Source organism: Stegostoma tigrinum, chromosome 6, assembly GCF_030684315.1.
Source record: "Stegostoma tigrinum isolate sSteTig4 chromosome 6, sSteTig4.hap1, whole genome shotgun sequence".
NCBI lineage: Eukaryota > Metazoa > Chordata > Chondrichthyes > Orectolobiformes > Stegostomatidae > Stegostoma > Stegostoma tigrinum.
The window spans coordinates 114,421,217-114,433,849 of record NC_081359.1 but is presented as its reverse complement, the minus strand read 5'-3'; the positions used below and the strand labels follow the sequence as shown (position 1 = coordinate 114,433,849).

Here is a 12,633-nt window from a genome sequence, read left to right as displayed (position 1 = left end):
GCTCCCGCCGATCGCGAAGCTGGACGGTGGGTGTGCGACATTCCCGTCTGCACCCATCCTCAGCGTCACCTTGACCTGCCTCTTACTCGTCCAGATGCCAAAGGGGTCCACGATGTCAGTTAGGTCCCCTTCCACCTTCACGTACCTTCCGAGGAAGGTCAGGACATCAACTGCTGGCACATGCGGGTTGTACATGTGTACAGTCACCATACAGCTCCTCTGCGCTGGCATCACAAACAGTGGGACAGCGGTCAATACAGAGAGGGGGCCCTCACCTCCTTTCTCCTTGAAAACCTCCAGGAAGCGCTCGCAAAGCTTGGCACTCCTGAAGGTCACATCGTAAAAACCTCCTCCGTGGAAATCCTGCAGGCAGTAAATGTCCGCAGCAGCGAACCCGCAACAGTCCAACAGGACCCTCTTCACGAAGAAGGTGCGGTCCACAGGTGCACCTTCATCCACCTTCTTTACAGAAACACGGATGGTGTTCCAGACCCCCAACCTGGGGCACGAGCACTTGCCGCAGCCATCGTTGCAGGTTGGCTGCTCCCCTGAACCAGCGTTAGGCTGAAGCCAGCATTAAGATCCACTGGTTGCAAGGGTGCACAGCCAACCCGACGTCCTCCTTTCACCTCCAAGACAGCACTCTCGTCCTCTCAGTCCACAAGAGAGTGGGTCTTTATTGTGTTCGAGATGTAAGCTAGTTCACTGAGCTTGCCGGTTTGTTCCCAGATGTTTTGTCACCATTCTAGGTAACATCAACAGTGAGCCTCCAGTGAAGCGCTGGTGTTATGTCCCGCTTTCTATTTATCTGTTTAGGTTTCCTTGGGTTGGTGATGTCATTTCCTGTGCTGGTGATGTCATTTCCTGTTCTTTTTCTCAGAGGATAGTAGATTGGCTCCAAATCAATGTGTTTGTTGATGGAGTTCCGGTTGGAACCAAAACAATCCCCCATGTCCTCATGTACCACCCCACCAACCTCCAGATCCAATGCATCATCCTCTGACACTTCCACCATCTACAATCCGACCCCAGTATCAAAGACATTTTTCCAACCCCACCCTTGTCTGGCTTCCGGAGGGACCACTCTCTCCATGATTCCCTTGTCTGCTCCACAGTCCCCTCCAGCCCCACCACACCCGGCACCTTCCCCTGCAATCGCAGGAAGTGCTACACCTGCCCCTATAACTCCCCCCTCATCCCCTCCCAGGCCCTAAGAAGACTTACCACATCAAACAGATGTTCACCTGCACATCTGTTAATGTGATATACTGTACCCGCTGTTGCCGTTGTGGCTGCCTCTACATCTACTATCGGAAGATTGGAGGGAGGCAAATGTTGTTCCTCTTTTCAAGAAAGGGAATAGGGAAATCCCTGGAAATTACAGACCAGTCAGTCTTACGTCTGTGGTCAGCAAGGTTTTGGAAAGAATTCTGAGGGACAGGATTTATGACTATTTGGAAAAGCATAGCGTGATTAAAGGGAGTCAGCATGGCTTTGAGAGGGGCAGGTCATGCCTTACAAATCTTATTGAGTTCTTTGAGGAAGTCACGAGACAGGTTGATGAGGGTCGAGCAGTGGATGTGGTGTACATGGACTTCAGCAAGGCATTTGATAAGGTTCCCCACGGCAGGCTCATTCATAAAGTCAGGAGGTATGGGATACAGGGTGATTTGGCTGTCTGGATTCAGAATTGTTGGTTGGCTGACGGGAGTCAGAGAGTGGTTGTAGATGGTAAGTATTCTGCCTGGAGGTCAGTGCTGAGTGGTGTCCCACAGGCCTCTGTTCTTTGGCCTCTGCTCTTTGTATTTTTTATAAATGACTTGGATGAGGAGGTTGAGGGGTGGGTTAGTATGTTTGCTGATGACACAAAGGTTGGAGGTGCTGTTGATAGTATCGAGGGCTATTGCAGGCTTCAGCAAGACATTGACAGAATGCAGAGCTGGGCTGAGAAATGGCAGATGGAGTTCAACCTGGATAAAAGCGAAGTGATGCATTTTGGAAGGTCGAACTTAAATGCTGAATGTAGGATTAAAGGCAGGATTCTCGGCAGTGTGGAGGAACAGTGGGATCTTGGTGTTCAAGTGCATAGCTCCCTCAAAGTTGCCACCCAAGTGGATAAGGTTGTTAAGAAAGCATATGGTGTTTTGGCTTTCATTAACAGGGGGATCGAGTTTAAGAGCCGCGAGGTTATGCTGCAGCTCTACAAAACCCTTGTGAGACCACACTTGGAATATTGTGTCCAGTTCTGGTTGCCCTATTATAGGAAAGATGTGGAGGCTTTGGAGAGGATGCAAAGGAGGTTTACCAGGATGCTGCCTGGACTGGAGGGCTTGTCTTACGAGGAGAGGTTGACTGAGCTCAGACTTTTCTCTCTGGTGAGAAGGAGGAAGAGAGGTGACCTGATCGAGGTGTACAATGTAGTGAGAGGCATGGATAGAGTCGATAGCCAGAGACTTTTCCCTAGTGCAGGACTGACTGCCACGAGGGGTCACAGTTTTAAGGTGTTAGGAGCAAGGTGTAGAGGAGACGTCAGATGGAGGTTCTTCACCCAGAGAGTTGTGAGCGCATGGAATAGTTTACCAGTGGTAGTCATGGAAGCAGAGTCATTAGTGACATTTAAGCGACTGCTGGACATGCACATGGACAGCAGTGAATTGAGGGGAATGTAGATTAGGTTATTTAGTTTTTGGATTCGGATTATTCCACGGCACAACATCGTGGGCCGAAGGGCCTGTACTATGCTGTACTTTTCTATGTTCTATGTTCTATGTTCTATGTTCTATCAGGGAAACCACATGGAGGTTTGGGGACTGCTTTGCAGAACACCTCCGCTCGGTTCGCAATAAACAACTGCACCTCCCAGTCGCGAACCATTTCAACTCACCACCCCCTCCCCAACTACTCCTCGAACGACATGTCCATCCTGGGCCTCCTGCAGTGCCACAATGATGCCACCCGAAGGTTGCAGGAACAGCAACTCATATTCCGCTTGGGAACCCTGCAGCCCAATGGTATCAATGTGGACTTCACAAGCTTCAAAATCTCCCCTCTCCCTACCACATGCCAAAACCAGCCCAGCGTGTCTCTGCCTCCCTAACCATTCCTCCCACCTCACGCCCCACCGCCATCCTCTACCCAGTAACCTCATCCCGCCTCCTGACCTGCCCGTCCTCCCTGGACTGACCTATCCCCTCCCTAACTCCCCACCTACATTTGCCTTCACTGGCTCTAACCCTCCTCTTTCACTTGTCTGTCTCCTCTCACCCTATCTTCTCCTCTATCCATCTTCTATCCACCTCCCCCCATCTCCCTATTTATTTCAGAATCCCCTTCCCCTCCCCCATTTCTGAAGAAGGGTCCCGACCTGAAGCATTAGCTTTCCTGCTCCTCTGATGCTGCTTGGACCGTTGTGTTCATCCAGCTCCACACCGTGTTAGCTCTTTTTATTTGGATTTTTTTTTCCTTTTGTCCCAGAGTGCGTTCCAGCCAATTTTAATTCATTGTGTTTCTCTGTTCTGAGTTCACAGTCCCTTTATTCTCTTCTGATGTGCCCCTGCACAAAAACGTCTTAAACCATTCACAGCCACCCTTTCAGCTCCATCTCGACTTTACCACTCTCATCATCTGATTTGCCAAAAAGGTAATCTCCAATCTCTTTCTTATATCACACACCCTCCACATCCATCTACCATCCCCAATCCAGCCTCCTTCTGTATCCACCCCCAGAAAAACTAATCCCCTTTTCAGCTCATAATCACCACTATTTCACTTTTGGCCCTTCATCTGCTGCGATACTTTTGCAGTTCCTGATTTATTCAACCAGACTCATTTTCAACATTCATGTCCTTGCCCCACCCTCTACCACTTGGGCCCATTCTCCTGCATCAACATCTTTTCCCAAGCTCCAACAAACAGCAACTTGAAAGGATAACATGGAAAACTGCCGGAACTATTTGGACCCCTCCTTGAGCTCTACCAGGTCTCTAGGGAGAGAGTACAATAGCAATACAGTGGACATAATCAATGTTGATTTTCAGAAGCTTTCAATAAGGTTTCATTTTTTTCTGAAGAAGGGTCTAAGCCCGAAACGGCAGCTTTCCTGCTCCTCTGATGCTGCTTGGCCTGCTGTGTTCATCCAGCCCCACACCTTGTTATCTCAGATTGTCCAGCATTGGCAGTTCCTACTATCTCAGGCCAATTAGATGAATGTCTGTCCTAAGGAACACCTGCTGTGGATAAAGTGCTGTACTGAGATTTTCGGAAAGCATTTAGGAAGGTGCCACATTAAAGCTTCCTGTGGAAAATAAAAATTCATGGCATTGGGGTACGTGGCATAGACAGAGGATCATCTGATTGACAGGAAGCAGAGAGAAGGAATAAATGAGTCTTTTTCTGGTTGGTGGGACATCACAAGTGGCATGGTGCTGGGGTCAGTGCTGAGGCCTCAACACTGTTTATAGACATGATTTACATGACAAAGGGGAATGGGGATGAATTTAATTTATAATGTGCTTTCCTCCTAAGCCCAAGAGAGAAAGGTATTGTTTGATTTGTTCCTCTCCCTGTTTACTCCTGTGACAAGGTCAGCCAGGTGGACTGCATAGAATATGATCAGAGATAATGGGAACTGCAGATGCTGGAGAATTCCAAGATAATAAAATGTGAGGCTGGATGAACACAGCAGGCCAAGCAGCATCTCAGGAGCACAAAAGCTGACGTTTCGGGCCTAGACCCTTCATCAGAGAGGATGAAGGGTCTAGGCCCGAAATGTCAGCTTTTGTGCTCCTGAGATGCTGCTTGGCCTGCTGTGTTCATCCAGCCTCACATTTTATTATCTTGCATAGAATATGAGTTCCCTGGTTGGGGCTGTTAACCTGGTCCAATTGGGGAGCCCTGGCTGTCAGATATAAACAGGACAGTCAGGGGTTGTGCTCACTCTGACAACTGGCTCTGACAGAGCTGAATCAGTGTCAGGGGCTCTCCCCGTGTATAAATAAGGGGTGATGGGTGCTCTTTACTCTTGTCTTTTGCAGAGGGATGCTGCTGGATGTTCCCTAAACCCTGATTATATATTCCAGTTTTAGGAATACACCCACAGCAGAAGCTTTTGTGATGAAATCTGTGTAACCAGTTACGACAACTTGGTTTGAAACCACCTCCTTTATTCATTAACAGGATGAGGGAGTCGCTGGCTCGGGCAGCATTTATTGCCCATCCCTAATTGCCCAGAGGGCAGTTAAGGCTCAACCACATTGCTGTGGGTCAGGAGTCACATGTAGGCCAGACCAGGTAAGGATAGCAATTTCCTTCCCTAAGGGACATTAGTGAACCAGGTGGGTTTTTCCGACAATCAACAATGGATTCATGGTCATCATTAGATGCTTAGCTCTGGCAGCTCATTCCAAACACACACCACCCTCTGTGTGAAAAATTTACCCCTCGGGTCCCTTATAAATCTTTCCCCTCTCACCTTAATCCTATGCCTCTAGTTTTGGACTCCCCCACCCCAGGGAATAGACCTTGTCTATTCATATCCATGCCGTTCACAACTTTATAAACTTCTATAAGATCAGTCCTCAGCCTCCGACGCTCCAAGGAAAATAGTCCTCGGCCCATTCAGGCTCTCCCTGCAACATCCCTGTAAACCTATCGATGGTAATTGTCTCTCACCTGTCTCTCTGCCCTGCCGACAGATGCACTAATTGGATCTGAGATCACTGAGGTGACAGGAAATGATGTGGATTCAGGTCCGGTGTTGTCCTACAGTCTGCTGACGGACACAGAGAAATTTAGTATTCATCGCTACCGGGGAATCATCTCGTTGTCAGACAGGCTGGACTTTGAGGAACAAAGCTGGTACATGCTGACTGTCCGAACATCCGACTCCAAACATGGCACTGAGGCCAACATCACCATCATTGTCGAGGATATCAATGACAATCCCCCTGTCTTTGTGCAGCCTTTGTATCAGGTACAGGAGGCCCGAAAACGGACAGGCACGGGGTCTGCGCAGGAACTGCCCTGAGACTGACTCACACTCACACTCACACAGACACACACACTCACACACACACTCACACTCACACACACACTCACACACACACTAACTCACACACACACATTCACACTCACACACTCACACATACTCACACTCACACGTACTCACTCACACACACACTCACTCACACTCACACAGACACACACACACATACACACACTCACACACACTCACACACTGTCTCTCACACACACGCTCACACACAGACACACACACACTCACACACTGTCTCTCACACACACACTCACACACACACACTCACACACACACACTCACACACTCACACAAACATGCTCTCACACACACACACACTGACACAAATGGAATGTACAGGAACTGGGGCTGAGGCACACATATGTAAGTTTTAATAATTGTGTGTGACCCTCATGCGACCTTTCTATGTGTGTTGTGACCTTTCTACTTCTTTCTTTTATCAGGTTTCGATGTCAGAGTTTGCGAGCTCTGGGAGCAGTGTTGTTACCGTAACAGCCACTGACCGTGATCCTGGTGAAAACGGGGAAATAGTGTACAGCCTGAAATCCCCCACAACCGCAGCATTTTCCATTGACCCTCATAATGGTGAGTGTCCCCCTAACCCCCCCGCCCACCCTCCCAACCCCCTAATCCGGGGTGGGCGGGGTAGGGGGAAAGAGGAAGGGAGAGTTTGTGTCTCCCCACAGAGTGGGCGTGCGATGTGAGAATCGGTGAATTGTGAGGCTGGGGGTGAGGGGTGAAGGGTAGTTGGGGAGCGGGGTGTTTTGGGGAAGGGGTTGGGAGTAGTTTGTGGTGTGAGTAGGAAATGGATGATGGGGTGGTCCTAGCTTGTTACTGCTTTGTTTTCTCTGTTTTAGGGACCCTGTTTACTGTGCGGGATATGGATTTGAGGCTGACTGAACCTTTGGACCTAGTGATTGAGGCTCGAGACCGTGGCATCCCACCTCTCTCTTCTTTTACCACAGTCCAGATCCAGGTGCTGGACATCAATGACCACTCTCCGTCCTTCACCCAGCCCCAGTACACAGCCCAGGTCCGTGAGGACCTGCCCCCAGGAAGCACCATCCTGACTCTAGAGGCCATTGACTTGGATTCCTCCTGGGATAACAGTGGCCTCGACTATACTATCGTCAGCGGTGACACCGGCAATGTTTTCCAGCTGCAGAGCCAACTGCAGGTTATAGATGGTCACTTTAAGACAACTGCCTCCCTCATACTGCTCGACAGGTTGGATTTTGAAACTGCCACTCAGTACAATTTAACCATCGCATCATCTGACTACGGGGTCCCTCAACGGAGCGCACACGTCTCTGCCATCATTACTGTACAAGATGTCAATGACAACGCTCCTGTCTTTAACCGTACTCAATACAAAGTGATGGTGAGTGAGGATGTTGCCGTAGGGACCGAGATTGTCCGAGTGGCAGCACACGATCTTGATTCTGGGGGAAACCCGGTGTTGCAATACAGCATCAGCTCAGGTGATGAAGACACACAATTTGAGGTGGGTCAGAGAACGGGGATTGTCAAACTGCGCAAAGCCCTGGATCGAGAGGCATGGTCTCGGCACGTGGTCATTATCCAGGTGACCGATAGCCAGGGCCCTCGGCCCAACTTTGCACTGGTCCCATTGACAGTGGAGCTGAAGGACGTGAATGACAATCAGCCCTTCTTCCCGATGGAAACACTAAGTGCCAACATCCGAGAGAATTTGCCAGCACACTCGCTCGTGACCAAAGTCCATGCCATTGATTTTGACTGTGGAATTTTTGGTGAGTTACAATATTCCATCATCAGCCAGCCTATCTCGCTGACAGGCTTCGGGAAAGACAAAGAAATGTTTGACATTAACCAGCTGACCGGAGAGCTCCGCACGAGACTCTCATTTGATTTTGAGAAGGTGAACTCCTTTCAGGTTATGGTGAAAGCAGTGGATTCTGGGAACTCCTCAGCCACTGTCACTGTCCAGGTCCATGTTACGGGGGAGGATGAGTACGATCCCATCTTTGTCAACCCAGAGTATAGCTTTGTTGTCCCAGAGAATGCAAAAAAGGGTCAGAGCATTGGGCAAATGATAGCTACAGATGAGGATGGAGGTCTCGATGGGATTGTCCTGTATTCGCTGTTAACCCCATCACAGTATTTTGAGGTGAACAAAACTACAGGTGACATCATCCTCAGGATGGACAGTCAGAGACACCAGGGCAAGCGGTCAAAAAGAGAAACTCGGACAATGGCCCTGACCATCCAGGCCAAGAGCCCTCTGGTATCCTCCCGATTCGCCACCGCCAAGGCCAATATTGACATCACTCAGACCTCATTTGGATTAAAAGCTGAGTTCAACTGGATGCTGATCGTTGCCTTGGCAGCATCATTGGGAGTTGGAGGGATACTTGCTGTCATTGGCTTGGCCCTGGTGATCATCCGAGCCAGGAGGAGGAAGAACCACGAGGCAAGCAGCGGTTCACAGCTTGATAACATTCCAGAGCCCAGCTTCCAGAAACTGGGAACTGAGGATACTACCTTACTGAGCAGTGACCGTATATACCACCAGGCCTTGCCTGGGTACACAGCCGAGGCCCCAGGGGTGGGCGCTCCGTATGCCAGGGGAGATTCCATTGATCCCTCACACTCCAGTGGCCGTGGCTCAGCAGAGGCAGCGGAGGATGATGAAATTCGAATGATCAATGAGTACCCTCGTGTCAGCAGCCTGTCCTCATCCATGCAGGAGCATGTATCGGCCCGTGGCCCAGACTCGGGAATCCAACAGGATGCTGACCAAATGTCCGATATTTCCACTGACCCAGGCATGGACTGGTTTAAACACAAGAAAACCAGTGGCCTTATGTTGCCAGGGCAACAGCAGCTGTACCGGGAGGATGGTGCTGGTGGGTACGTGGGAGCAGGCTTGGGCCTGGGTGTGTGTCACACCAAGGACTATGTCTTTGCAGAAGATGGTCGCCCATCAGCACAAGGCTCACTGACTGCTATCGTCGCCAGTGAGGAAGAACTGCGAGGTAGCTACAACTGGGATTATCTCCTGAACTGGAGCCCACAGTTCCAGCCCCTGGCCAGTGTCTTCACTGAGATCGCTCGGCTCAAGGATGAGAATGCCCCTCGCAAAAGCTTCCAATCCAAACCCAAAGTGGACCCCAAACCTCGCATTGACCCTCCCCCACTCATCACCTCTGTGGCTCACCCCAGTGCCATGTCAGTACCACCTCGATTAGCAGTGAGCCGAAGCCACAGTCATGTGACAGCATTGCCACGCTCACCCATCACCAGTGATGCTTCAATGACATCAGCAGCCATGTCACCCAGCTTCTCCCCTTCACTGTCTCCATTGGCTACTCGGTCTCCGGCTGTGTCCCCATTCGACGTTTCCCAAGGACCCTCAGCCTCCATCATTAGCACCGAGCACTCCTTAGACAATCCAGAGGATGTGGAGCTGCGGATATAGGTCCCAGCTAACACAGCAGCTGTGCTCCTCACTTAGTCCCTCTCAGTGCCACAAACTGCAGATACCGGGCCACAGATATCACTGCAGATACCCGACCACAGTTATCACTGCAGATACCCAACCACAGATATCACTGCAGATACCCAACCATAGATACCACTGCAGATACCCGACCACAGTTATCACTGCAGATACCCGACCACAGATATCACTGCAGATACCCAACCACAGATATCACTGCAGATACCCAACCATAGATACCACTGCAGATACCCGACCACAGTTATCACTGCAGATACCCGACCACAGATATCACTGCAGATACCCAACCACAGATATCACTGCAGATACCCAACCATAGATACCACTGCAGATACCCGACCACAGTTATCACTGCAGATACCCGACCACAGTTATCACTGCAGATACCCGACCACAGATACCACTGCAGATACCCGACCACAGATATCACTGCAGATACTCGACCACAGTTATCACTGCAGATACCCGACCACAGATATCACTGCAGATACCCGACCACAGTTATCACTGCAGATACCCGACTACAGATACCACTGCAGATACCCGACCACAGTTATCACTGCAGATACCCGACCACAGATACCACTGCAGATACCCGACCACATTTATCACTGCAGATACCCGACCACAGATACCACTGCAGATACCCGACCACAGTTATCACTGCAGATACCCGACCACAGATACCACTGCAGATACCCGACCACAGTTATCACTGCAGATACCCGACCACAGATATCACTGCAGATACCCGACCACAGATACCACTGCAGATACTCGACCACAGATATCACTGTAGATACCCGACCACAGTTATCACTGCAGATACCCGACCACAGTTATCACTGCAGATACCCGACCACAGATATTGCTGCAGATACCCGACCACAGTTATCACTGCAGATACCCGACCACAGATATCACTGCAGATACCCGACCACAGTTATCACTGCAGATACCCGACCACAGATATCACTGTAGATACCCAACCACAGTTATCACTGCAGATACCCGACCACAGTTATCACTGCAGATACCCGACCACAGATACCACTGTAGATACCCAACCACAGTTATCACTGCAGATACCCGACCACAGATATCGCTGCAGATACCCGACCACAGTTATCACTGCAGATACCCGACCACAGATATTGCTGCAGATACCCGACCACAGTTATCACTGCAGATACCTGACCACAGTTATCACTGCAGATAGCTGACCACAGATATCACTGCAGATACCCAACCACAGTTAGCACTGCAGATACCCGACCACCGTTATCACTGCAGATACGCAACTGCAATTATCACTGCAGATACCTGACCACAGATGTCACTGCAGATACCTGACCACAGTTATCACTGCAGATACCCGACCACAATTATCACTGCAGATACCTGACCACAGTTATCACTGCAGATAGCTTACCACAGATATCACTGCAGATACCCAACCACAGTTATCACTGCAGATATCCGACCACAGATATCACTGCAGATACCTAACCACAGATATCACTGCAGATACCCGACCACAGATATCACTGCAGATACCTAACCACAGATATCACTGCAGATACCGGGCCACAGTTATCACTGCAGATACCCGACCATAGATATCACTGCAGATACCCGACCACAGATATCACTGCAGATAGCTGACCACAGATATCACTGCAGATACCCGACCACAGATATCACTGCAGATAGCTGACCACACATATCACTGCAGATACCTGACCACAGTTATCACTGCAGATAGCTGACCACAGATATCACTGCAGATACCCGACCACAGTTATCACTGAAGATTCCCGACCACAGTTATCACTGCAGATATCCGACCACAGTTATCACTGCAGATACCCGACCACAGATATCACTGCATATACCCGACCACAGTTATCACTGCAGATACCCGACCACAGATATCACTGCAGATACCCAACCACAGTTATCACTGCAGATAGCTGACCACAGATATCACTGCAGATACCCAACTGTGAAACATTGCTAAAACAATACAGAGAGACGGACAGACAGACAGAGAGACGGGTAGGGACAGAGAGACAGACAGAGACAGAGAGAGGCAGACAGGGGGAGAGATCTTGGCACTCTCAAATCAAACAACAAATATTTCATTTTTATTGGGTTCACAACCACAGTGACACCCAATTCATTGTACCCAGAACGTCAGAAACAAACTGATTCTGAACCACAGGGAATAGGAGAATGTCCAAGAGTTGAATCTGATCAAAAGATGAGGATAAAATCAATTAAATTATATCCTGTGTTTATCTTGTGCCATCCTTATCCTGGGAGTGTTTGATGCGAACAGAGCAGAGGAAGTTTTATTATGTCGGTAACTCCAGCTATTCCTGTTCTGGAAGATTTTGATGAGAGTCTAACCCATAACAGCATAAGATAAAAGAGCAGAATTAGGCCATTGAGCACATCGAGTCTGTTCTGACATTTGATCATGGCTGACATGTTTCTCGAACTAATTCTCCTGCCTTCTCCCTGTAACCCTTGATTCCTTTACCAACAAGAACCCCACTATCTCTCTCAAATGCACTCAATGACTTGGCCTCCACAGCCCTCTGTGGGCTGTGGCAGTGAGTTCCGCAGATTAACCAACCTCTTGCTGAAGAAGTTCCTCCTCATCTCAGTTCTAAAGGACCGTCCTTCCACCCTGAGGCTGTGCCCTTGGGCCCAAGTCTCAGCTCCTGATGGAAACATCTTCTCCACATCCACTCTATGCAGGCCTCTCAGCGTTCTGTACATTTTAATTCAGAAACCCCCACATTCTCCTAAACTCCATTCAGTACAGGCTGAGAGCCCTCTACCACTCCTCATATGACAAGTTCTTCATCCCTGGGATCTTTCTTGTCAACCTCCTCTGAACCCCCACCAACACCAACACATCCTTCCTTAGCTACAGGGCCCAAAGCTGCTCACAACATCCCAAACACGGTCTGACCAGAGTCTTATACAGCCTCAGCAGTACATCCCTGCTCCTATATTCTTGCCCTTTTTAAATTGATGCTAACATTGCATTTTCCTGAATAAAAACTGA

At 49.4% G+C, this 12,633-nt stretch overlaps 1 protein-coding gene across 2 annotated transcripts in view; it reads left to right on the top strand.

The window, feature by feature from the left end:
* LOC125453604 (protocadherin-16-like) overlaps positions 1-10,008 on the top strand; it is a 344,257-nt gene extending 334,249 nt beyond the window's left edge. For both annotated transcript variants that reach the window (XM_059646911.1, XM_059646910.1), the window contains 3 exons: positions 5,694-5,971; positions 6,496-6,637; positions 6,910-10,008. In XM_059646911.1, the coding sequence (XP_059502894.1) occupies positions 5,694-5,971; positions 6,496-6,637; positions 6,910-9,512 (3,023 nt within the window). In that variant the 3' untranslated portion in view covers positions 9,513-10,008. The remainder of the gene's footprint in view (positions 1-5,693; positions 5,972-6,495; positions 6,638-6,909) is intronic.
* Positions 10,009-12,633: the final 2,625 nt, after the last annotated feature.